At 40.7% G+C, this 27,432-nt stretch overlaps 1 protein-coding gene and 1 pseudogene across 3 annotated transcripts; both read right to left on the bottom strand.

Annotated features, from left to right (window-relative positions):
- Positions 1–75: 75 nt before the first annotated feature.
- On the bottom strand, positions 76–27,432 carry SAMD7 (sterile alpha motif domain containing 7). Of its 3 annotated transcripts, none has more exons than XM_036444494.2 (9): positions 27,299–27,432; positions 21,605–21,716; positions 19,241–19,367; positions 16,443–16,567; positions 15,153–15,231; positions 12,172–12,788; positions 10,809–10,930; positions 4,644–4,754; positions 76–692 (listed from the first exon to the last, which is right to left on the bottom strand). In XM_036444494.2, exons 2-9 carry the CDS (start codon positions 21,711–21,713, stop codon positions 498–500), a joined length of 1,485 nt encoding a protein of 494 aa, XP_036300387.1. In that variant the 5' UTR covers positions 21,714–21,716; positions 27,299–27,432; the 3' UTR covers positions 76–497. The 3 variants fall into 3 exon arrangements, with proteins under 3 accessions (XP_036300387.1, XP_036300386.1, XP_036300389.1); XM_036444493.2 differs by having other exon boundaries at positions 21,643–21,716; positions 27,299–27,426; XM_036444496.2 differs by lacking the exon at positions 21,605–21,716 and having other exon boundaries at positions 27,299–27,384.
- Positions 16,970–17,956, bottom strand: LOC118724760 (annotated as a pseudogene).

Raw genomic sequence — 27,432 nt, 5'->3', positions numbered from 1 at the left:
GAGGCTTTGCGGTGGAAGGCTTGTGGTCAGCTTCTCTGTTTCTCTACTTTGTACTTCGCATTTTCTTCTGCCTTCTCTGTCTTTGTCTCTTTCTGGGAGCTGGGAAATGAGTGAAGAGAGGTTAAGGAGCTGGTCCCATTCCCCAGCCCCCAGTATCAGCTGTTTTGGCTTCTTCAGAATTTTTCTTAAGGAAACATCCACCTGTGGTTTTTGTTAGTGTTTGCACATTCTCTCCTGCATTTAGCTTGGGCTTTCAGGAATTTGCCTTCAGTCACCTTGTGCTGAGGTCACCTCCGGAGTCCTCTTGGGCAAGGCCTCCTCCAAGACAACTTTGGGAGGACTGGGGCGTTCTCTCTCTCTCTCTCTCTCTCTCTCTCTCTCTCTCTCTCTCTCTCTCTCTCTCTCTCTGCTTCCACCTGGTCCCAGGAGGCCCTCACACACCCTTCAGAATACCCTAGACTTTGGAAAACTAAGACTGTTCTTGCTTCTTGAGGGTTTTAGTTTTTCATACTATCTCGCTCCATTCCTTTAGGAATTACTGTATCCTGCGAACAGGTCCTGTCCACTGTGTCACCCCAGGAATTAAAATCCAGAAGAAGGGACGTGGCTGCTGGTTGATCAAACGCTTGTTTTGTGTGGGTAGGAAGTGAAAAACTTTTCTTGTAGAATGTACTTTCCATATGCTGAGATACCTTTGAAGACAAAATAATTATAGTAATTAAGCCTCTGAGTTCTTTCAATAACCCAGCATACTCTGATTGGCCACAGAGGACAGGGAAGATGGGGTAATTTCAGGCACGGGCATCTGTATTGTTGTGGGAGACATGATTCTGGGACACATTCTCTCAGATTCATACAGTGGCCACTGCTGTGAAACTGGCTATCAAGGCGGTAGCAACTTTCCAATTCCCATCCCTAGTTCTGCTGTGGCTCATCTGCACACATAATTATTTCACTTTGAGTTCACTCCACCTCTCCCTTTTCAGTGGTCTCACAAGAGGTCCCACAGGCAACCCTCTCCACCTTCTCTAACACCCAGCTGGTCCTTCTCCTGGCTAACAGCTGGAAGTTTTTGGACAATCTCAGCACAAAGCTTAGTGTTGAGACAGAAATGGAGCTGTTATGACAGTTAGTGTCCAATACTAACTATAGGGCTCCTACACAAACCTGATCCTGAATGGGACCCAGGAGATTCTGTATTTTTTACAATGTAACAGCTCAAACCCAGCATCCTCCATGCTGATAATATTTGAGTTCTCAAATGCCAGTAATTCTTTTTTCTTCCTACCCCTTTCATGCTCAGTTCAGGTCCACCTTCTAAGCCTCTATTCTGGAGAAAGTGTTTCCTTCTTAGCAGGCTCTCTGTAATGCAATATTGCCGTTGATTACCATTTTGGAGATTGAGACTTTATCTTATCCACCAAGATATCTTATCTGAGGACCTCCTGCCTGCTCACCTCCTAGGTCTTCCAGGGGTTCCTCAGAATCTTACAATTCTGCTGCTTCAGTTGAACCCCTGGGCCTTCCCAATCCCAAGGACTCCACAACCATTCTGTTTGGTTGAATGTCTGGGATCAGCTAGACTTCCACTCCCCCACCATCTTACCAGCTTCTGTGGAAGCCCAGTCCTGTTATGCTGGCAGATGGCTCTAACAGCTCAGCTGCGCTTCATGGAAGCACTTATACATATCAGATCCAAGCACAGCCTCCTGAAAATTATATAGGGAGCAATGCTAACAGCAACTGAGGAGAAGCTTAAAAATGATTTGGAGTTGGCCACATTGTAAAGTCAAAAAATTTTTTTCTAAAGAAATAAATCAAAGCCAAAGTAAAAACCATGTAGTGTCATTTAAGCATGCCAAGAGATATAGCATCCTCACCAAAAAAGAAATCACGTAAAAGTGAATACTATATTTACTACTGTTAATTTCTTAACTTTGACAAATGTAAGATTTATGTAAGATTTTAATACTAGCAAAAGCTGAGCGAACTCTGTACTATCTTTGCATCTTTTCTGTATCTAAAATTATTCCAAAAAAAGATTAAAAAAAGAATAACAATGGAAATATGAAAGTATTTGCATTATCAACAACAACATTCTTTACCTTAAATTTTTTAGGCAGATAAAAATGGCTTTTGAAGAATATTTGAAATCTCAGCTCCTGGCATAAACATGTAGTATAAAAAGATGCCTTATAATGCAGTATAAATTCTGGGAAGAATTAGTTGATGCTTCATGGAAACCCCTTCTTTCAACAAATAATTTTCTACCTGTTACAGAGCTTTCATATTCTAAGGATACATGAGTCAACAAAACAAATAAAGATCTTTGCTCTCACTGGATTCCTTCATTAGCCTTCAAACAATTCTAGAGGGGGCAGAAGGAAATCAACAATGAACATTAACATAACCAATAAATAAATTAGATCGTATGATTGAAGGTGATAAGTGCTATTAGGAAAAAAAGAGAGAGCAGAAAAAGGGAATAGTAGTATGCATGAGCTGGGCTGTGTGCAATTTTAAGTAGGGTGATCAAAGCAAGCCTCACTGAGAAGGTAGAGAGAGCAAAGCATGAGTCTATCAGAAGGGGGAGCATCCCAGGTGGAGAGAATGGCCCTATGGTGGAGCCTGCCTACACGCTGAAGTAGCCAGTGGTGTGTGAGCAGAAGCAGTAACTGTGGGGGAGAAAAGTATATGAATGAGGAAGGTTAGGGTGGTGGTGGGAGGGGAGGAGTGAAAATAAATAGGACCTTGGCTTGTACTCTGAAGGAGATGGGGAGATATTGCAAACTTTTGAGCAGAAGAATAACATGGTCTGTCTTAGGCATTGCACAACTAAAGGTTTCAGTCAATATTAAACCACATATACAATGCTAGTCCCATAAGATTATAATGGAGCTGGAAAATTCCTTTTGCCTAGGGATGGCAAGCCATTGTCATGTTGCATTACTTATTTGTTTGTGGTGATGCTGGTGTAAACCTACTGAGCTGCCAATTGTATAAAATTATAGCACATACAATTATGTAAAGAACATAATATTTGATAATACATGACTGCATTACTGGTTTATGTATTGACTATATTTTTACTGTTATTTTTTAAATGTTTATTTATTGATTGACTGTAGAGCGAGAGAGGGAGAGAAAAAGAGAAAAAAAACATTGATTTGTTGTCCCACTTATTCATGCATTCATTGGTTGAGTCTTGTATGCACCTTGATCGGGGATTGAACCCACAACATTGGCATTATTTTAGAGCACATGTGTCAAACACAAGGCCCGCGGGCCAAATCTGTCCCGCCAGGCCTTGCAATGTGGCCCGCACCGCGCTGTCATCACTGCACTCCGCTGCGTTTCCATCACAATGACAGTTTATGACTGTTCAGTAAACCATTCGGCCCGCGATTTAGTCTGGATTTTAGATTTTGGCCCCTTCTCTGATTGAGTTCGACACCCCTATTTTAGAGTGTACTATTTCTACTTATAGAAAAAAGTTTCCTATGAAACTGTATGCCCGTGTTATGGTGGCAGCAACCTCATGCATCTCATATTTACTGTTTCCTCATCCGCTTGCTTTAATCCCATGTTTTGTGCAATGACACGCTGCACAGGCTTGTAGCCTAGGAGGAATAGGCTATGCCTATAATCTAGGTGTGTAGTAGACTATACCATCTCTGTTTGTGTAGTGCACTCTATGGCATTCACACAGTGAAATTGCCTGAGAACACATTTCTCAGAAGTATCCCCATTGTTAGCTGTGCATGACTGTACTAGAAGAATAATCCTTCACTGCTTTGTGACTAGGCTCTGGCTGGGCGAGGGCAGAGCAGGGACAACAGTGAGAAGGCGAATGCAGGAACCCAGTGAAAGACGATGGAGCCTTAGACCCGAATGAATGGTGGAGATGGTGGAAGGTGGAGATGGTGAGAAGTGTTGCACTGGAGCTGGCTTGTTCCAGTCCTGAGAGTCAACTGTTACATCTCTAGGGAATTTGCAAGCCAGGAATTGGCAAATTTTAAATATGCCATTGTTAAAATTTTAATTTTATAAACTTACAAGTAAATACATGATGTTATAAGAGTGCATGTAGACTATAATAAAAAATTAAATTATATAAATTTACAATGTAAAATTCTATATTGGAAACTAAAGTAATAAAAACCTAAAACTCATCACTTCCAAACTGTCTTTACCTAATTCTCTTCTCATTCATTATCTCTGCTGCTGAGGCTACTTGTGTCTATTCTCTTCACGTGGCACTCTACAATGGGATGCTCTGTGCATCTCTTCCCAAGTCTGTATCCAGTGACATGACACTGAGAGTCTGTCAGCCATGGTGTGAATATTTACACTGTAGAAATTGACAGGTGCTACAAATCTGGGTTCATTTTGATTTTAAAGCGAGCTGGTTGTTAAACATTTGCTAGCACACCATTGCATTTTGCCTTCCCAGCTACACCTAGGAATGCATGCTACTACTCCATTCCAGAGCTTTCAGGTTCCCTCACTTCTACTATGCCCCCATCCAAAGAGGGGAAGGAGGTTAAATAGGTATTAGGAATATTACAACAGGATGAAAGTAACATATTTCTCCTAAGCTTCATACCCTTAGTAGATATCTAGCTATGAAAAAATGGCCATACCTGCAGCTGGATCTTTAGTGCTGGCCCTAGCTTTAGCCCCATAGTGCTTCGAAGATGCTCCTCTGTGAGTAATGGCAAAGTTTCTCCATCAATTGCATGATCTTTAAATACCTTAGAAAACACAAAAGATATTAACACTGTCTCGGTATCTTTTTTTAAAAAGTTCTCGTTTTATGTGCAGGTAGCTTAGTTTTGGAGGAAACATTGCCAGGGAACAACACAACATTTTATAACATTTCTTATTTCAGTTACTCTCTCTTCTGTGCCCCAGTAGCACAGTGTTCATGCTCTTCAATAACTCTTTGTGGTGACTTATAAAAAAAAATATATATATATATATTTTTTTTAAATATATTTTATATATATTTTATATAAATATATATTTTATATATATTTTATTGATTTTTTACAGAGAGGAAAGGAGAAGAATAGAGAGTTAGAAACATGGATGAGAAAGAATCATCGATCAGCTGCCTCTTGCACACCTCCTACTGGGGATGTGCCTGCAACCCAGGTACATGCCCTTGACCAGAATTGAACCCGGGACCTTTCAGTCCGCAGGCCGACGCTCTATCCACTGAGCCAAACCGGTTTCGGCTCTCTGTGGCAACTGTTTCCTTGTCCATCCTTGTATATTAGCATCTCTGAGGCATCTGACCCAGGTCCCCTTTGTTGTTTCTGATTCATTTCGGTCTCTCTCTGGGCTTCCGTGAGTGTCTCTCACTGCAGGCTCTACGATGTACATCTAACTTAGAGGCCAATGATGGCAATTCTGCCTCTTAGATGGCGTATTTATTAGCCAGCCCCATTGTTTCAGCCTTGAATCAAATTTCACTGTTGCTCCTCTGAGGAGGCTCTCCCACTAGTCTGGCCACCTTCAACCTATTTTCATAAAAGTAACTTGAGTGATCCTTCTGAAATAAAGCTAATCACACCACTTCTTTGTAGAGGGCCGCCTGGGAAGGCACATGGGCAATTTTCTTTAATTATCGTCAGCTGAACTCAGAGTGTAGGCAGAGCCACGCCTGGGGAACATGTTTCCCCAAGATGGTGGTCATGTTGTCAGCTTGGCCTTCATATCAGCCCAAGTGTCAGCAGAGGCGGGACTAGATATGTAAATCCAGGCATGCTAGATTTAAGAATGCCTAAATAAATTGGTGTTACTTCCTGGTATTGGGGGTATAAAATGAATGCGCTGGGAGGGGCCAGTGTCGTCGTCGTTGTCGTAGTCTTCCTGTCTCTCCAGCAGACAGGATGGTGGCCCACCCAGCTCCCAGCTTAAAATATATCTCTGTGTCTTCTCTCTTTATTTCTATTATTTCTCAATCCCTGGCCACCTCCACTTAGAACCGGTTCGTTCATCTCTCTTTCCATGCGGGACGTGGAAAAGGGAGATCCCCACCATGTCTGGCCCCCACTGCATCAGGCCCCCTAAACTTCTTAAACTTCCATCGTCTCTGGGATAAAGTCCATCGCTGAGTCTTCAAGGCTCCTTGTGACCTGGCCCCTTTCCCCACTCCCGTCTCCTGTCTTGCCATTCTCTCCTCTCTCACCTTGGCCCTGGCCCTCTGCGGGCCACTAGAAACTGCTCTCAAAAACCCAACTAGTTACTTCTCTACCTTCTCTCTGGCTCCCTAGTCCTTCCTAGAAATTCCTCCTTTGCCTCTCTGCTGCCTCACTTTCTTCCTCAGCTGGTCAGCTCATTGACAGGTCTCACTTTTGATGCCTCTTCCTGCAGGAAGCCACGAGGCGCATACCTGCCCTCTCTCCCTGCACGTCTTGCCCTGACGTGAACCCCTTAATAGTGTCCCTCTTCTGGGATACAAGCTCCCAGGGAGGGGAACCACGTTTGTCTTGTTTCCGCTGTGTGTCCAGGCCTTGACCGGATGCCATGGAGTCAACTAAAAACTGGGATCTGCCTGGGAAGCTTCCGTGCCAGGAACTTTGTGTGCTAACATATTGTAGCTATTTGCAAAAATATGTTTATTAAGTAATTGTTTCTCTTCTTATCTTAATTAAGCAAATCATAGGATGGCTAATATAAATTAACTTCATTTAGGCCTAAGAAAGAAAACTGGCAATTTAGGTTAGTCTTGTAGCCTTCTCTTGGGAAAATGGATGATCTCCCTTAGGTTTTCTGAAATATAAAGGATAACTCAAGGGTCTCTTACCTCTTTGAGAACTCCTAGGGGCTCTTGACTAGAAACCATCTGGCTCAATATCCTCAATGTAGAATGGAAAGAGCTGGATTTGTAGTCACATACACATTTTTCAAGTACTTACTCTTTTAGCCACCTTGATGTCATTCTTATTTAACTGAAAAATAGGGCTAGTATCCCCTATTTTTGCAAAATTATGCTATAGACTAAATTTAAAAGCTAATCTGTAAATGATGTGCCTAGGATAGTGCCTCGCATCTAGTCAACCCAATAAAGTATAGGTATTATTCTTCTTCTTATTATTATTTTTTTTAATAAACGAGAGAGCAATGTAGAGAAGGTTAGGGAGTTGCCTAAGAAGTATAGCTTGCCAGTTAGAGAACTTACAAAATAGCATATAGTTTTTGATTCTGAGCCAGGATTTCCCCTGCTTAATTCCACTGCCATTCAGAAAAAGGAGTGCTGACGAACATAGTAAAGTATATTGATGGTGGGAATTTTGCTTATTTTTTCCCTGTTGGTAGGAATTCCAGTGAGCAGTTAGGGACTATCAGAAAGCACAAAAAAGAAAAAAGAAAAAAAGAAAAAAGAAAAAGGGGTGGGAGAGAGAGAGAGAGAGAGAGAGAGAGAGAGAGAGAGAGAGAGAGATACCACAGGGGTACATTTTCAGAGGCAGTGTGGCCGCCAGGGACTGACATGCGTGAGGCCTGAACCCTCAGCCTTGCCAGATGAGCCCTGGGCCTGAGGCTAAGACTCAGAACACGTCACTGTCTCTCAGATGTCTCATTCTCATTCTCCTGCGAGCAGTTAGGGCCCAAAGCACTATATAAATGTGCACATGGTTTGCCAAAACCGGTTTGGCTCAGTTGATAGAGCATCGGCTTGTGGACTGAAAGGTCCCAGGTTCAATTCCGGTCTTGGTTGTGGGCACATCCCCGGTGGGTGGTGTGCAAGAGGCAGCTGGTCAGTGTTTCTCTCTCATCGACGTTTCTAACTCTCTATCCCTCTCAATTCCTCTCTATGTAAAATCAATAAAATATATATATATATTTTTTTTAAATGTGCACATGGTTTTACTAATTCCAGTTATTTTTAGGGAGAGAAGATTGTATCTGCTGAGTTCATTTCCTTAGACAAACAAAACATGTTGCAGGTCTCCTGGATGTCCCTAAACAACTCTTTCTCTACACCTGTTTGAAGGGGTTCGTTTGAAAGGGGAAAAAAATAAATAAAGGGGTTAGTTTACATTGGGGCTTGGGTTTTAGCTGTGGTTATGTTTTTTCTGGATTTCCTTTTCTATCTGCAGGAGGCAGGTGGAGGGAGATTGCTGAGTAGATACCTAAGGCAGAGGTGAGGAAGAAGAGGGTAGGGAACAGTGGTTGTAACCCTGACAAGTGTCTGGGCTGTGAATAAAAACCTAAGGCATGTTTGGACAAGGGTACTTGTGAAAGTTGTGCACAGGCAGTGCTGCTTAGGAGTTTGTTGCAACCAGACTGCACCCAGTCTTCTGCATCCAGGAGAATTCTCCCATTTCTGTACAGAACACGGTCACTCTCCGTGCTGGGGCCGTACCCAGGAGAGCAGCAGCGCTCTTGTAATCGACCTCGCCAGTAGTTCCTGGGAGGGAATGGGCTTTAATGAGAAAACAAGAGCAGGACTTGACCTAAGCGTGTTTGAGAAACATCTAGAAATAATCATTTCTGCTTCTTGGGCTGGGGAAGGGAGAACTGACATCCTGTTGGTGAGAGATAATGAGTCAACAAAGTTTGGGTATTGGTTTCTATGTAACTTCCAAGAGAACATTTGGATGATAAGGTTTGAAACGTAACATTATTTTTTACAAGAGTGGTTTTTATAAACTGCACTTTAAATAAAATTTTTATATTGATTTCAGAGAAGAAGGGAGAGAGAGAGAGAGAGAGAAACATCAATGATGGGAGAGAATCAGCTGCCTCCTGCACATCCCCCACTGGGGATTAAGCCCATAGCCTGGTCATGTGCCCTGACAGGGAATTGAACTGTGAGTTCCTGGTTCATTGGTCGACACTCAACCACTGAGCCACACCAGCTGGACATAAACTAAACTTTTATGGTTGAATCACTGACTGATTAATAATAATGAGAGTTCAAACAGATACAATCCATCAGAAGTCAGCCATAAAAATAAAGTCATTAATGACATGTACATTATATAGTGGGTTGCTTATTTCTGGCTGATATAATGATGAAATTAGCACTTATTCAGTATTGACAAGATGCCAGGAACTCTTTATTGTTTATAACATTCCTTGAGAGAATATTATACTATCCCTATTTACAGATGAGAAAACTGAGACACAGAGAAGAGATGAAAATTATCTTAGATCACATGTCCAGAAAGTGGAAAAGCCAGGATTTGAACTTACAGTTTCTGGTTTCATAAGTACACTCTTAATTACTACTCCATATAACTTTTTTGTAAGTCTCATAAACAAAGCCAAAAACGAAAAATACTTAACAGCAATACATGAAGAAAAATATTCTCACACCGACAGTAAAGCAACAAGCAGATTGTCAAATTACAGCGGGGAGGGGAGGAGGATCTGGGGGAGATAATAGATCAACCGAAGGACTTGTATACATGCATATAAGTACAACCAATGGACATAAAACTATGGGGAGGGAGGGGCTATGGGGGAGGGAGGGAGGGGGGCAAAAAAAATCATTAAAATATGTAAAAAAAAAAAAAAAAAAAAAAGAGAATAAACCTGTCAAAGGAGCATAAAAAAAAAAAAAAAAAAAAAAAAGAATTCAGTAGAGTGAGTGATTTGGGGTGATCACATATTAATTATAGGCATCCTTATTTATTGTTGTTGTTTTTTTTTTTTAATTAAGAAATTTTTACACTTCTAAGAATAAATTTTAAAATCTAAAAAAAAAAAAAAAAAAAAAAAAAAAGAAAAATATTCTCACACCATTGAAACACCATGATCTCTAACATCAGTTAATTATGATGTTGTTAAATCATAATGTCCTTTTCTTGCTTTTTCCCCCCTTTAATACATAAACATATATAGTAAGACAATGATACATGATTTAATAGGCACAGTGTTGCTTGAAATTGTGTTATTAAATCATTTGAAAAAGTAAACCATATGCATGAAAATGTAGCATTGACATAAACTTCAAAAACTTGCCAACCCATGATTTTTGTCACTGATTTTCCTATATGAATGAAAGTACTCTTCTTCCCACCTATCCTGACATTAATGGAATTTTTAAGAAAGTAGTATTTATCTGTGCAGTTTTGTATATTGTTCTAGCATGAATATCGAATTTAAGAACAATTAATCTCCAGCTTTTCAGATCTGCTTTTGTCCTTTTTATTTTATTTTTTATTTTTAAATTGATTTCAGAGAAGAAGGGAGAGGGAGAGAGAGAGAGATAGAAACATCAATGATGAGAGAGAATCATTGATCAGCTGCCTCCTGCATGTCCTCCCACTGGGGATGGAACCCACAAGCCAGGCATGTGCCCCCACCTGGAATGGAACCTGGGAACCTTCAATCCGCAGGCTGACGCTCTATCCATTGAGCCAAACCAGCTAGGGCTGTCTTGTCCTTTTAAAATGAAGTATATATTTCTGTTACCTATTATGAGTAGCCTAAAACTTCTGGTACAGAAGTATATGTTCCTAAGATAATTGTTTATGGAGGAGCAGGGAAGATACTAGACATTTCTCATTCTTTTTCCATCTTTGGACTCTGAATCTCCTAATTTGGGGAGAATTCCCACCTCTCAGGAGTCTTGATAGGACAGAAACTTTGCCAGCTGGGGTGTGGGCATGGGACCATCCCTCCACCAAACAGAAGCTCCTGTGCCAAAATAGCCAATGCCCCAAAAGGGATGAGATTATTAGGAATCCTCTTGAGGGTGAAAAAGTGCAAGTTTGACTGAACTCATTATAAAGGAAATATATTTCAAAGTATCTTATGAATTCCTATGAAAATACTTAAATTCAGGTCACCTGAGCGTAGTCTGAACAACCCGGAAGGCCACGGATGAAGTTGTGCACATCACTCACACTCCACTTCTGAATATCCTCACCCACAGACAGAGTCTCCCCTCTTGTAACCAGTACATGTGTTCCTTTAAGACGGAAAGACAGTTATTGGGTGGTATAAAATTTCCAGGGGAAAGGAGGACACTAAGAGCACTGTTTTATGTACAGCTACATCAATTTTAGTACCATGAAGTGGCCCTTTTGTAGAGATCTACATGTGAACTCCTTCAAGAATATTAAGAGTTATTGAGAGGTGTTTTCTAAAAAGCTTAGCTGCCTCTTTTCTTTTCTTCCTCTCAACAGGGAAGGGGAACATCCAGCCCGAGGGCCATATAAGGCCCACGAAATCATTTGATCTGGCCCTGTCAAGGCCTTAGCAGTGAGGTGGGTGGGCTAGAAGAGGTCGATGGGGGACATATGTAATACTTTCAACAATAAAGATTGGGTGGGGGGAGTATGACCAAATATAGCAGGCTAATTTTTAAGTTGATAATTTTGTATGGCCCTCAAATAATGTCATAAATAACAAAATGACCTTGGCAAAAAGAAGGTTTTCCACCCCTGCAAATCTAAAAACTCTTTAATGACAACATTATCTTAAGTAAACAAAGAAGTCCCAGAGCAGCTTCCCTTAGATTCCAATAGAAATGCCCTGTGGATTTCATTCTGGAGACTAACACCACCATGTCCTATGACGTTTTGCAATTTATCATGCTCTCTAGGCAATGTAGGGATTTAGTCGCATCTTCATCAAAACAGCAAATTCACACTTTGTAAGGAAGCAGTTGGTCTGGTGGCCAGATCATGATCCCCTCCAATTCCTGTAGTTTAAAATATTTTTATCTAAAGAAGTTCTAGAAAACTAGAACTTTAGTGTTTGGAGGGGAAAAGTGCATTAATATTTTTAGGTCAGAAGGTATCATTAACAGTAATGGGCACTGAAAGTTAATACTGAAAGTAAATACAGATAGAATTCATATTTTTAAGCAAGAAGCCCCTCTATTTTGTATTGAAGAAATTAACAGCAAATTGAATTAAATTTTTAATGAAAAATTCTGGTAGGTTGCCCCATCTTCCTCATATTTGCCTACCTAACCTTTGCTGTAAATTCTCTACATAGCTGTATAAAGAGAGATTAGTTTCACCGGTATGGCTTCTTAGAACTAAAGTAATAAAATGACTTCAAAAAGAGGTCATTCTAAACGGGATTAAGAAAATAAAGGATAAAAGGAAGCATGATGGTTTTAATTCTCTATGTAATTACTTAAGGACTTGAGGATCTGTGGTTCATGAGAATTTGCCATTGACCTTGCTCATGGATACCCACCTGGCAAAGATGTTTGAGGAACTGGAGGGTAAACCCCGTTCTTTTCACCACAGGCTGCAAACACCTGCTCTGAAACCTTGTCTCTCCCACCATCCCAGGCCTTTGCATCATGAGTTCCCCAGGGTTCTCTCTGGGTGGGCTCTAACTCTCTACAGGTATTGGTGAGAACTGCAGTTGGCTTCTCGTTGGCTTCGCTTGACTTCTGGTTGCTGAGAGCTTCCGTTTCTGGGTCTTTGGCATACTCATCCTCTTCATAGGGAATCACATGAACCTGGCCTACGGATTTTTCTCCTGCTTGACTTTTGGAACTCTCAATATCACTGTCTAGAACTTTCTGATTCCCGGTACCTCTCCTGAGATGACGACATTTCTGCCCCCAGCCCTCTAGATAGCGTGGACCAGTTGCCACTAGCATGGGGTTTCCATGAAGACTTCTCAGGGAGCGTCTGTGCAAATGCAGGTCACCGGTAGGGAGCATGCTCCTGCCATGGCAGGTGGCTGGGCCACTGGAGATACTGGAGCCATAGGGGAATGGTACCCCCAGGCCCGCAAATCCTGTGGGATTCACTTTGTCTGTTCTCCTTTGCTGGTAGATGGCATGCATTTCCATTTCCAACCTAAAGCAAAACAAAGTATTTTATGCAACCCAAGAAAACCATTAGAAATAGAATTTTATGGTGATGGAAGGAGACTCACAATACAATATATAGATCATGTATATATGGAATTGTACACTTGAAACCTATATAATTTATTAACCAGTATCAGCCCAAATAATTTAAAAAAATTTTTTAAATATAATTTTATTGGCCCTCTGCCTTCCCTAGCACCTCTGTTTTTCTTGTGAATCTTCACACGATCTGAAGTTTGTTGCAATTCACGCTATCTGAAGTTTTTTGTAATATTCTTGAAGTATTTTTCTAGGTAATCATAATTAATCAGAGTGTGTGTGTATATATCTACATATAGAGATGTATACATAGGTATATATTATACATATATTTATTCAGAATGTATATACATGCACATATAGCAAAATACACAAATACAACAATATACAAATATAATAAATGAATGAATGTATACCGTATATAATGCGAATCCCCCATAAAGTGAAGGGCATGGCTGACTCTCACAATGGTAGTCCAAGGCCAGTCTGTAGAGACTTACTCTAATAGATCTGACCAATTTAACAAGTTTGCCTGTTACATTTATATACATTTCTACTATAAGTTAATAATGCAGCCCTGGGACGTTTCTTACCAGAGATTAATCTTCAAAGGAACTAAAGTTCTGGAAGAGGTTTTTAAACCCCGCCATACAATTTTAGTGGGACTCAAGAACCATAGTAAGTCATGCAAGTCTCAACAGTCACAAATTACTCCAGGAGTTGGGGTGGAAGAGGAGAGTGTTCTGCTTACTTTACATGGCTTATTGGTTATCACCTGGGCCCCTTAGGTTTGGTGGTAAGAAAATTGACCCTGAAGCCTTCTTTCCCCACAGCCATACCCCAGTCATTACTGTTATATTTCCTTTCTCCTGGTAGCTACAGCTAAAGGGCACTGCTGGGCTGAAGGGTGGGGGCTGGGGGGGCGCTGCCTGAACTCTGCTGGTGTTGTCTGAAATGGGAGTGGCAACCTTGACTTCTATTTTTGAGCAGAATTCAAGTCATTTAAGTTAAAAATGCCAGCATGAATTTCAGAGGAATCTCTGCTAGGCATTTTAATCATGAGACATCCACAAACTATTACAGTCTGTAAACTTAGGTTCACTACAGAATTTCTAATCATGCTTTTATCTTTAACCAACCTGTATGTGTGTTTGTGTGTGTATGTGTGTGTGTGTATCCTATTTCATAAAGAGGGAATATGCAAATTGACCATCACACCATCACAAATATGGCAGCGCCTAGGGCCACAAGATGGCGGTGCACAGTCCCCTCAGCCCCATTGGAGGACCCAGTCCTTTCAGCCTTGGCTGGGGGTTGGCAGGTGCGTGGTGCAGCCAGACCTTCCCTCAGCCCCACAGCTGCCCAGGGCTGGCCCAAGGTACAGGCAAACCTCAGATGGCAGCTGCCCAGATGCCTAGGGCAGGCCCAAGGTGCAGGCAAGTCTTGGATGGTGGCTGCCCACCTTCCCAGGGCTGCCTGAGGCTCAGGTAACCAGGGCTGGCAGAGGCTTGTGCTGCCAGCAATGGCAGCAGCAGAGGTATGATGGGGCGTCACCTCCCCCTGATCACTGGGTCGCCTTCCACCCCTGAGCCCTCCCAGACTGTGAGGGGGTTTTTCATGCACTGGGCCTCTAGTATATATATATATACATACACACACACACACACACACATACACTAGAGGGCAGCCCAGGAGCCCTTGGGGGAATCTCTGACTGAAGGCTTAGGCCTGCTCTATGTGAGGAGTGGGCCTAAGCCAACAATCAAAATCCTTAGTGCTGCTATGGAGGTGGTAGTGCCACTGCTCTTGCCAGTCGTGAGTCCAGCTCAGGGCTTTTGGCTGAGTGGCGTTCCCCCTGTGGGAGGGCACTGACCACCAGAGGGCAGCTCCTGTGTTGAGCATCTGTCCCCTGATGGTCAATGTGCATCATAGTGACTAGTCATTCCACTGTTCGGTCGATTTGCATATTAGCCTTTTATTATTCAGGAGATTTTTTTTTTTTGTAATATTCTTGAAGTATTTTTCTAGGTAACCATAATTAATCAGAGTGTGTGTGTGTGTGTGTGTGTGTGTGTGTGTGTGTATCTACATATAGAGATGTATACATAGATATATACATATATTCATTCAGAATATATATATATGCACATATAACAACATACACAAATACAACAATATACAAATACAATAAATGAATGAATGTATACCGTATATAAAAGTATATATATAACTCTATTTACCTATCTAAAACAAATGAATAAACAAACAAGTGAATGAATAAAAGATAAATAAAGCAGCATTATTACGTTACCTAGCAGTATGCTGCCTTTGGATCATTTCATTCTTCCTGGCCATGGCCTTTACGGATTCCGGTGGTAAAATGCCCCAACCTTAAGAAAGAAAATCAACATCCCGCCCCACAAACAAATTAACAACATTCATTTGAAAATAATAAAGTATACTGATTAAAATAGTATTGCAAAATCACTAGTTGAGCACCATGTTGGAAACAGTACCATTGCCAGTCAGCACCTTGGAATCATGTTGGTGAGGGCATCATGATAACACTAGATACTTTTTCTTTAAGGTTGGTCCATGATTGGTGACATTTCCTGCCACCAAAAGGAAATCTATAAAATGAACTGTGGATCCTGTGATCTCTTGCTTTTGAAGTAAAAATTGATAGCCCCTCTCCCCCCACACACTTTTGGTACAAAAGGAATTAGTTTACCTTTAAAAAAATGTAACTAAGTGTTTCCTTGATACACTGAAATCCCTGGAAATAAGTGCATGAGCTAAGAGGATAAAATATGTAGTTCTCTATCTGGACATCTTGGTGCATCTGAGGAAAATACTTTTTCCTAAATGATTTTAACGGAGTTGGGTAGCAATTGTATTCCTTGTGTCAATCTACTAAAATGTCTTGAAATAATGGCAGCATAATCAGAACTCAAGGCTCTATTCTTGACTAGTAAGTTAACACTATATGGACTTTTTCTTTATCTGCACTCCTTATGCACCTAGCATCTATACTGGTGCTTCTCAAACCATCTATGGTGAGATAATTCTTTTCTTTTTAAATTTCCACTCCAACATGGACCAATCCTTTTAAAAAGTACAACAAAATGATGTTTTATAAAATGGAAATGGTTTCAGTCAAAGGACATGTGTCTTTGTTGCAGGCACATCGCAGGGGGTTGGCAGGAGGGAGCTGATCGATGTTTGCCTCTCATCGCTGATTCTAACTCTATCCTTCTCCATTTCTATCTGTAAAAAATCAATAATTTTTCTTTTAAAGGTAAGTCCTCACTATGCCTATTAGGCCACATATAAACTTCCTTCGGCCCCTTTAACTCTCAACTCTCCTTTCCTCCTGAACTCATCAGTTCCTTATATGTAAGACAGACAGTAATATTGCAGATTTTCATGTTATTTATCAGTAAATTGATAGTTGGAGAAGCGAAACAATTTCCACTTGGTCACACAGTGGTGAAACCATAATTTAAATCTAAGTACTAACTGAAGAAACTACAAGTATAACTGCTATATCCTTCAGCCTCCAGTTCACAGTGGCTCCACATACGAGATCCATTGTTCATACCTGAGTAGACACGATTGGACATCATGTTTGGCATATTTACATTTGGTTGAACAGAGGATCCAAATCGGTATGGAATGCAAAACTGTCTTGGATCAGTTGGAGCCACAGTGGAGGGCAATGCATCTCTAGGGGGGGAAAAAGATATGAAATAGATAAAATGAGAAGGTAACTGTACAAAATTTCCATTGCATAGGCAATGAGATTTTGTTTTATTGCCATATTGGATTCTATCATCTCTTCCCAAAATGAAGTACAGAAGTCCTGCACTCTCTATTGGTTTAAATAGAAATAGGGTAAGGAAGATTGGAGGAAGGACTCTGCTAAGAAAGGATTGACCCAACTGACAACAACAGAGAAAATAGGAAAGAAAAGTTTTAGGATTGTCTGAAAGAAAACATCTGATTTTCCATGACCAACATAATATTCCTTTTTAAAAAAAAAATCTTTAACAATCTTTGAACTTTTTAATCCCCCCTTTCCTTCCCCCCCTCCCCCCCGCCTTCAAGGAGTTCCCTGCTTCTGCTACCTTAACACCTCAAAACTTTGGTGTCATTGATCTCAGATACCACTTAGCCACCCACAGTCCTGCAGGTGATGGTCTTTTGGATGGATTGCATGGAGTTGCTGTTGTCCAGGGTATTATCAGGATCAAAGTCCTTCCCTTCTTCTAGAAAGAGGGTGGTAGATGGCTATCTCAGCTTCCAGCTCGCCCTTGATGTTCAGCATTGTCTTATACTCTTAGTGCTGAGCTGCCTCCCCCCCCCCCCCCCCCCCTATCCCATGTCCTGGTATGGGCCAGCTCTGACTCCAGCTCTGACTCCAGCTCTGACTCCAGCTGGAGCAAATCCTACCGAGTTTTTCCATTTTTACGGCATAGCATGTCTCTATTTCCCTCAACTGTTCTCCAAGTTGGCCTTCAAATTTTCTCATAGAGTTCAAGGATTGGATCATATGTCTTAGCTCCATGAGTGTCATCTCAGGAACTTCTATCTCAGTGGTCTGCAAGGTGACCACTGTGGTGCTCTCTTCAATCTGCTGGGACCAGTACTTGTCTAGATCTCTTGGTTCTTCTGAAACATCTGGCGATAGTGGGTCCAGATGTCCACCATGATCGTCCAACACCACAGTCAACCCAGAGTTGATAATTTGGTTTCATAGACCAGCTTCCTCACAGTGTTCCTTCTTCAAAAAGAGCAGCTACTCCTTGAGAGTCTCGATCTCTGTCTTGTCTCCAGCTACAGCCAAGTGATAATGATATCAGTGACCTTCCGAAGCCCATTGATGTCATTTTCCACAGACTGGTACATGGCCAGCTCTGTCTCATACTTGACTCTGAAGTCATTAACAGCAAGACTGGCATTGTCAATCTGCAGAAAAATGTGGGCATTGTCCACAGAAGTTGCAAAGATCTGAGCCACACATCCTAGATAGTCTCTAACCAAAGGTCCCCTTTTCTCCAAAGGTTCCTGGATTTTGCTCTCTAGCCTCCAATTATCAACTTCCAGGATCCTCATCCTTTCCAGATAGGAGGCCAGGTGATCATTCAGGCATTGCATAGTCTACTTCTTGCTCTGGATGCCCCCTATGCCCATCAGATCCCCGATCCCCAGCTACCCTGGATCCCCAGCTACCCTGCATGCTCATGGAGAGGAACACAGAGATCCAGGAGCCCAAGCCCCCAGGGCCTGCATAGATGCCAGCCATGCTGCTGGCCAGCCTGGCTGGTGGTTGGGTGATTGCATGGAGCCCAGGGTTCGGTAGTTTGTGGAGAAACTTGAGTAGGTGCTCAGCTTATGTTGTCTGGGAGGACGATGAGAGGCCATGTCTTGGGTTAGAGCTACCCAACATACACTTGTGACCACAACATTTTTTTATTCTTTACTGGAGACATTTAACTTGGATTTTGACAACTGGAACCAAAGTTTGACTTTCTGGATAAGTAATTTATTTATTTTGCCAAACTTCGGTGCTCTCTAGAAGTCAATTTTATTGCTCCTACTTCATGAACAAGAATAAATAATAGATGTTTACTCTTTCCTCAGAATATTCTAAAGAAGGTAAAACAAGAAACTGCCAAAGTGTGCAACATAAATATTAATACTGTCACTTTTCCTGAAAAGAAAGAATTGTTCTATCACAGGGAATCCAGGGTACCCAATTATTATGAACTAAATTGTGTCCCCTAAATCCAAATCCTGAAGTCCTACTCCACAAAGTGACTGTATTCAGAGATAAAGCTTTTAATGGGGTAATTAAAGTTTAAATGAAGGCAAAAGTGTGGAGCCCTAATCTAACAGGACTGCTGTCCTTATGAGAAGAGGAAGAGATGCCAGGGGTGCACAAGTACAGAGAAAAATGTCATGTGAGGACTTGGCAAGAAGGCAGCTGTCTGCAGACCAGGGGAGAGAGGTCTCACCACAAATCAATGTTGCTGCCACCTTGATATAGGGCTTTCAGCTTTTCGAACTGGGAGAAATAAATTTCTGTTGTTGAAACCATCTAGTCTGTGATATTTTGTTACGGCAGCTCTCATAGACTCTACCAATGTCCGTCCCTGCACAATTCCTGTCGCATGGTAAAAGTGCTTGTTAGCTATTTGCTGAGTATGTCAAGGCCTCAAAGGGGAAATGGCGGGAAGCGTGTTGAAGGTACAGCAGAGTATCTTGACGTGAATTATTGCACCACTGTTCACTGAAATAACATTGGACCATAAGACAACGCCGAGGTTAAAATCATCCAAAAACTTAAGGATGTTCCATGTTCTCCTTCGACCATAATATTATGTTGGAAATAAATACCTATCCACGGGCAGAGGTTCAAATGGTGAGGGAACCAGTGGGATCCTTTGCTGCCCTGATGCTGTCAGTAAAGGGTTCATGGCCACCGTGGGATTTATCATCAATACCTCTCGCCACTGATGGAATTCTAAAAAGAAGCAGATAGATCTGTTAATAAGTAACTCTACTTTTTGAGAACAATTTGAATTTTTCTTAACACAATGAACACCTTTTGTGTTTTCCCAGCACTTGGGGGAAATTGCTTTCAGTTACACAAAAACCCCTCCATTGTCAGCACCCAGACAACAACTGTAGAGCTGTGTTTGATCCATGTGCCCTTGAAACTTGTTTTAGAGTCCACAGGTAACAATAACAAAATAAAACCAGCCCTGCAAGATTCCAGAAATACCAGCTTCCACTCTTACAGCTTAATTTGATTTGTGTGTTACTAGAGGTAAAAATGCAAATACTTTCTTGTGTTCAGTCTTTGGAAAAATATTCCTAGTAGTTGATAGGATTAAAAAAAAAAAAAGAAGAAGAAGAAGGGGAAATCTTCTTAATGGCTAATAATACATCTAATTAGAAAGGATACAGGCTAAAAGCATGAGACTATAGTTAACTAATACAAGTGACCAAGTTATATTCAAACATACCTAAACACAAGGATTTATAACTTTCTCTTCAGAGACTACTGATCAGAAAAAGAGATAATATTTTGCCTTACATTTTCTTGTTCGTTATTTTGGGGATAATATTTTGCCTTACATTTTCTTGTTAATTTTTAATGTCCTTTAGATAATTTTAAATTTAAATAAATATAGGTCAAACAGGTTATTTTAGCTTCTCCTGCATCTTCAGTTGTACTCAAAATAAATAAACAAACCAAGACGCCTACAACTATGTTTGAAAAAAAAAAAGGAAATTAGGAAGACAAATTCTGCTTTTAAAGTAGTGATCTTTCTTTCTTCCTTTCTTGTGTGTACATTTGATTTAAATTTTAAATAGTTAATACAATCATATGATTCAATAACTAAAAATATAATGGTATTTAAATAAGCAATCACTTCTTTAGCTTCTTTATCAGAGAAACCTACTGACAAAATTGTAAATTCTAGTCCATGGGTCACTTAACATTTGCTTTCACCATCTATAATAATAATCTATAATAATAAAAGGATAATATGTTAATTAGACCAGATGTCTTCTGGATGTCATTCCGGGCATCCTTCCTGACAAAGCCAGGCCCGGAGGGAAGTAGCCCAGGTCCTGGGTGCCTGCTGTCAGCCGAAGGAGAAAAGCCCAGGTCCTGGGAGCCAGAGGGAAGCCAGTGCTGCCAGCCAGGGGAAGGAAAGGCCTACTCTTGCATGAATTTCCATGCATCGGACCTCTAGTATATCTATAAATGTTTTAATATTTTTTTGTGTTGATTTATTTTCACTGTATTTCTGTCAGGATTAGAATAAAAATATCTACAAGGTGCCTGCCAGCCATGGTAAGCATGCCAACAAAGAATGTGGGCTGGGCATATGTAAGACATGGCTTGTGGTTTTGGCAGGGACACTGCCCTGTGGCTTGAAATCGCAGGTCCTCCATTTGAAATTTTGTGCACAGCTACCTTCTTCCCCTCTATCCAGTACACAACAGAATGATGTGGGATACAACCTGGTGGTTCATTTTGAAACATTATGAACTTCGATTTCTGTCACAAGTTGTCTTTTGAAGAACTTTGAATTTACCCATGAATGAGATAGAATCTTTGAAATTATAAAATGCAGTGCTCATCTTGCATTTTATGGGACGCCTGAGACAAATCAGGAGGAAGGGGAAGGAAGACAGGGAGCAGTGCAGAATTCCTCTGGAGCAAGGATTGCCTCGACATTGACCTCTTCCTCACACATGCCAATTTAGGGAAATGCCATGGAGATTAGTCACCAAAAGTAGATGAGACTGTTTTATTTGGGATCCCCTTAAGCAGGCTTTGAGACAAGAGATTTTCCCAAAAGGGAGTGGGAAAGTAAAAGGAGGAAGGAAAAAGCCAATAAAGAGTGAGTTATGTGTGAGTTACTATTGTGGGCAACTGATGCTGGGACCTTCTAAAAATCCACGTGGCACACACCTCAGAAATGTCCCACTGAAAGCCAAAGAGTTGGCTATTTACCCAGCAATTTCTGTCAGGACACTTCTCCCTCGCATCTGGGTTATGCCTGAGCCTGATCCAGCAAAGTCCTATGGTGCAGAAGAAAGCCTTCAGACTGAGAAGCTGAGCAATGCATGTGCTCGAGATGGAAGATGACCTCCATAGTTGCAGGTGAACTCAGTAGTGGACCAAGGGGATATGGGACAGGGCAGCAACAGTGTCTAACGCAATTGAGACAAAGTGGTTACCTTCTAGTGTCATTCCACTAGACAGTCGGCACAGATACCTTTCTTCTGGACTGCCAGGTTCACCGGTACCGGGCACAGGCATATACCTATGAGGCTCTGCAGGGTCCATTGTCTGCAACAACACAGCAGGATTTTTCCCCCCCTGTTAGTCACATATTCAATGAAATAAGCGGGGACCCAAGGCTATGAGGCTAATGGAGAAAAAGAAATGAGACCCCAGAGACAAGTCTTACCTAATTTAATATAATTTAAAGCCCTTCTTGATACCATATCTGTTCTGGATTCTATGGTTCTTGGGTCTGGCTTTTTCTCTTTATGCTATGTCAAGGGAAGTGAATGTAATCTATAAAATGTTACACTTTTGATATGGTAGTTTATTATTTTTTAATCAATCCAATCCACCAAGATTTACTTAAAATGTAATTTATTTCCAATATCTAGGGAAATATTCCTATATCATGGAGGTCTCTGGAGAGAACAATGAGTCACTGGCATCTGCAATATCTAAGTGTTATGATTCTGGGCTCCACTTGGGTTTCCTAGTTTCTTTGGTGAGGGAGTGTTTCTTTACTTACCACGATCATATCTATTGCTGCCCTGATTTTCTTTAAAAAACAACAACAACATTGCCTGGTATTATAGACTGAATGTTTATGTTCTGCTTCCCCTCCCCAAATTCCTCTATTGTAACCTAATCCCCAATGTGATGGTGTTGGAGGTGGAGTCTTTTGGGGGTTATTAGGTCATGAAGGTAGAGCCCTCATGAATGAGCTTGTGTCCTTAGAAATGAGATCGCAGAGATCTCCTTGACCCCTCAGCCACATGAGGACACAACAAGAAGATGCTCATCTATGAACCAGGAAGCAGGTCCTCACCAGACACTGACTGCTGGCACCTGCATCTTGGACTTCCTGCCTCTGGGGATTTTCTGTTTATAAGCCACTCAGACTCTAGTATTTGGTTACAGCAGCCTGAATGGACTAAGATGCTTCGGTTTTTTCAGGTTGTGCCTGTCTTCTTTTGTTTTCCAAAACTATACATATATCTATATATATAAAAGGCTAAGCGACCCTTCGACCATCCAACTGGTAGCTATGATGTGCACTGACCACCAGGGGGCAGACGTTCAATGCAGGAGCTGCTGAGCTCCGGTGATTTGGCAGCTATGGTTCTAGGATAATGCACCCTAGAGAGGAGGGAGCCTGATTCCAGGATGTATTACTAGAGAACCACCCTCTTATAATCCAGGACCCCTCAGGGGATGTCAGAGAGGCAGTTTTGGCCTGATCCTCGCAGGCCTGGCTGAGGGACCTCCCTGCCATAGGAACCCGCTCACTCTGCAGATGCCCTTAGAGCCCTGGCATGGCCCTAGGTACTGCTGGCCGGGGAGGGACTGAGAGAGGTTGGCTCCAGGGCACGTCCAGCCCATTTCACCCAGTCCTGCCCTGCTGGACACCTTCTAATTAATTTACTTTCAATGTGCATGAGTCTGTGCACTGGGGCACTAGTGTATATATATATTTATATATATATGGTAGCATTTATATTTTTATTTTTAGGTTCATAACAAAATTGAGTAGATAGCACAGAGAATTTGCCATATACCTCTCCCCCACAATTTATAGAATTCCCTGGCGTGGTGCATTTGTTACAACTGATGACTCTACATCGACACATCACTTCCCACCCAAAGTCCACAGTTTACCTTAGAGGTCGTGCTTAGTGTTGTACATTCTATGGGTTTTGACAAGGGTATAATGACATGTATTCACCAAAATACAGGACAGTTTCACTCCCCTGAACCAAATTATATTTTAAAGCAAATACTATCAGGACACTTCCAAGGAAATATTCTGGAATTGGCCAGATCTTTCCTTTCATCAGCCAGATAGATACGTGAAGCTCCAAATCTAAGTTTCTGTACATACACTATTTTGGAGCTACTGTCTCATGAGTCTTTAAACACTAATTTTCATGTTTTCCAGGAATCCTCTTTATAAAGAGACACACACATACGTAGACAAATTGTGAGCCAAGGTCACTTTGCTATGGCAGATGAAATGCTCTTGATTCAAAGTGCAGACTGGGATATCCGTTTTAAATGCGGAGCGTGTCTGGCAGTCCCCAAAGCGGGAGTGCCCTGTGCTGAGGTCTGCATTCAGCGGGATTTCTCTGACCCAGGGCTCTAAGCCGGGATGCCCAGCACTTTAGGAGGATGAGGACTCCTTAATCTCTGTCTTCAGACTCTTACCCTCAACAAACTCCTTCAGGCAGCACCAAGGCGACTTAGCTAGTGCTAATTCTGTCTCAACTGATTAGGGCAGTTGTAGTAAGACATGAATTTCATGAACTGTAGCCCTTGCCAAGTCAGCAGATACTTACTGAACGCTTGCCTGGTGCACAGTAGCTAGCTGCAAATTTGATTCTGTTTCACTTTCTTACCGAAATGGAATGACATAAAATGAAGTGGCTATTCATTAAAGTCAGTGCAATTTGAGTTTGGCCAAGTCTGATTTTGAGCAGTTATATAGAAAATACTCGTTGCATGTATGATGCTTGAATTGTAGGCTACATACATTCTAAATAAGTACATTTTATTTATTTTTTAGATATATTTTTATTGATTTTTTACAGAGAGGAAGGGAGAGAGATAGAGAGCTAGAAACGTCGATGAGAAACATCGACCAGCTGCCTCTTGCACACCCCCTACCGGGGATGTGCATGCAACCAATGTACATGCCCTTGACCGGAATCGAACCCGGGACCTTTCAGTCCGCAGGCCAACGCTTTACCACTGAGCCAAACTGGTTTCGGCTAAATAAGTACATTTTAAAATAACTGCTGTATTTGGTAATTTTTTTTACATTAAAAAAGATTAGGAGGATCAAGTGTTTCTACAATTCTTGAAAAAAAATATAAATTCTTAAATTAAAATTAGAAAGAGATAGCCTTAGAAGTCTTTTGTTTAAGGCATAAAACAATCCTCACATAGTCCTAAGTGTCCTATATTAATGTGAGTTCTGAAAAGCATGTTAATGCTAAAGTATATTTCATACTTCCTTCAGTATATTTTAGTTTTTAAAAATAATGCATGGGAAATCATTTTTAAAACTTGGAAAGCCAAAAGAGTTGCCTTATAGCATTTCTTTATCAAACATTTCTAACAGAAGAATTGGCTGTGATAAGAGACCATCATGCTCTTTGCTCATAGCTATAGCCAGAAGTGTGAAAAACCTATTGTTATATCCAACATGGGAAAAGTTTTAGAGTGTTTATATAAAGTATTGTGTTAAATACAATAAAATACAAATTATTATATCAATATTCAAAATACATTTGTTAATTGAAGTAAAGTTGAAGGTAAGACTAGATGAATAAATTGGCCTAAAATATTTGATTGTTCTAATTCTAGAATCACATATTTCTTGAGAAGATTACAAGGGAATTCTAAAATTATCCAAGCACTCATTTCAAGTGGAAGAAATAGTTTAAAATATTTCCATCTCCAATGTGCATCACAGTAATTTATAACAGGACAAATGATATTGCTCCTTAAAATTGGAGTCACTGATACCACCTTCACCCCCGTCCCTCATCTTCCACAAGGCTTCTATCTGTTCCCAGGGACTTTATCCCTGTGGGCAAGCTGTCTAAACAGTTTTGCTCTTGTGGGGCTCCGAGTCTACCCAATGCCTCACTGACTCAGAATGCAATCCATTTCTCTCAATAACCACATAAAACCACTCTCAGCGTGCAGCCGACTTCACTGAGGTTTTGGCCAGTTGGTTGGGGGGAGGGGGATGTCAAAAACAACTTAAAAGTGAATCTGATTTCTCCATTCCTCTTTTGACAAATCAGGGGCTCTGGTTTCTTGTTCTTTTCTTTGATCTTCTTTCAGCTGGTACCCCAACAGCTCCAAACCAGTTCTTCCCAGTTTGTTTTTCAGAGACCTCTCTAGACCCTCTCCCAGACTCTCTCTGAGCCTCTCCTCAATGGTTCCTCCACTCTGGGTCACTACTGACTCCCTTCCTTCCCATCTCTTCCAAAGACAGGAGATTTAGGGAGTTCTTGTCTACTGACTTGAATTAAGTCACTAACATCCCATTTTAAAAGGCAGCTAGACTCAATTTTGGTTTTAAATAACAATAAGCACCTTTTCTGTTATTCTAACACAGTATAAACAAGAGTTATCACTGTAGCATTGCCAGCAAAGACACTTAATACAGAAGCATTTGGCAGTGACCATAAAATATATTTCACTTTTGCTAGAGGCATGTGCTTTAGCACTTTCTAAACATAGCTCATCACAGTGAATATAGCCAGGAGGTGTCGTTGAAGGCAAATGGTATGTGCATGGCTCCCTCACCACTTATTTCTTTTCATTCTGTTTTGTTTTAAAATACATTTTATTGATTTTTTTGATTTTTTTTTTTTTTTTTTTTTTACACAGAGAGGAAGGGAGAAGGATAGAGAGTTAGAAACATCAATGAGAGAGAAACATCGATCAGCTGCCTCCTGCACACCTCCTACTGGGGATGTGACCACAGCCAAGGTACATTCCCTTGACCGAAATCAAACCTGGGACCCTTCAGTCCTCAGGCTGATTCTCTACCCACTGAGTCAAACCGGTTAGGACTACTGCTTTTCATTCTGGAAGCTCATTGTCAGTAGATCCATCCACACCTTCTTAAACTTCTAGGCACATTTGCAGATATTGTGGCACAAGAGATAAACCTTTGACATCATTAAACAAGTAGAAATTATGTATTAATACCCTTTCTACTTGAATTTAATGTATGTTATGTGCTATTACAGTTTGTATAAATTATGTTCACCTCCTTCAAAAGGTTGTGAACCAAAATCTATTGTATATAAATTCATACATAGACTAAAGAAATTCTAGGAGTACTCACATAGCTGAACTGAATTTTAGGTATTTTAGATAGTTGCAGAGAATGATTTAAGAAATAGTAACATAAAATATATAAATAATATCATAATTATAATTGCTTATTCCTCAATGTTTTCCCCCCTGAAATTATCTACTTTGACACTTCCTAGTCTATATATTATGACAATTTTTGGAATGGGAGGGAAGCCATTAAAATAATAATGTCTAGTGACTATGAAGCAGTAACACAAAGAGGCAGATACTTAATATATTTGAAGATGACAAAACACTTAAATTTATATGTAACTTTAAACCCACTTTATCTTTTAAAACTTCCTTTTGCCTTCACTTAAAATATTAAACAAATGAAGGCAAGGTAGTATTTCTTTCTTTACTTGGCGGGAGCAGTATATTATCTTTACTTGTTAGTAATTTCAGACAAATAAGAATTTATTAACTACCATACTGCTGGTAACGGAGCCAATACATTTATAGATAAAACTTTATATAAATTTATGTTTCCAAAGTGTACTGTGTTAAAAAAAAAATATATATATATATATATATATATTTCTCATATTTCTTATATTTCTTATATTGTACCTACCAGTGGTTATGGGAGGAATGCTATTGATGATTCTTATACAAGATTATTTTCTTACTTCTCTATTTTTCATTAGACTCCTATAGAACTATATTCCTTTTAAGGTCAAATTGTCCTTTTATTTCACACACGCAAATGTTTTTGGTAAAAGCGACTAGCCTCAGTCTGGACTAACCAGTGTGCAGACTTGTGTACTCACATCCTCTGGGAAGACGTCTCGGTGTTGACATTGCTCATGGAAAAGCCATCTGAAGACTTTCTGCCTTTACCTTGCAGACGCTTCTCTGCCTGCAGGTTGGAAAGCACATCTGATCTTTGCAGCAAACACTGCCT

The sequence above is a fragment of the Pipistrellus kuhlii genome, unplaced genomic scaffold, assembly GCF_014108245.1.
Source record: "Pipistrellus kuhlii isolate mPipKuh1 unplaced genomic scaffold, mPipKuh1.p scaffold_m20_p_2, whole genome shotgun sequence".
Lineage (NCBI taxonomy): Eukaryota > Metazoa > Chordata > Mammalia > Chiroptera > Vespertilionidae > Pipistrellus > Pipistrellus kuhlii.
Note: the sequence above shows the minus strand (reverse complement) of the source record. Positions and strands in the feature narration are given on the sequence as shown.

Bases quoted from the DNA above. Each gene is read 5' to 3' on its own strand.
- SAMD7 (XM_036444493.2), bottom strand. From the start codon at position 27,336: ATGAGCAATGTCAACACCGAGACGTCTTCCCAGAGGAT. The intron at 4,755-10,808 runs GTGACCTGAATT...GTGTTTTCTAAG, and splicing joins GTTGTTCAGACTACGCTCAG to GTATTTAAAGATCATGCAAT. The intron at 693-4,643 runs GTATGGCCATTT...TTGTCTTCAAAG, and splicing joins CACTAAAGATCCAGCTGCAG to GTATCTCAGCATATGGAAAG.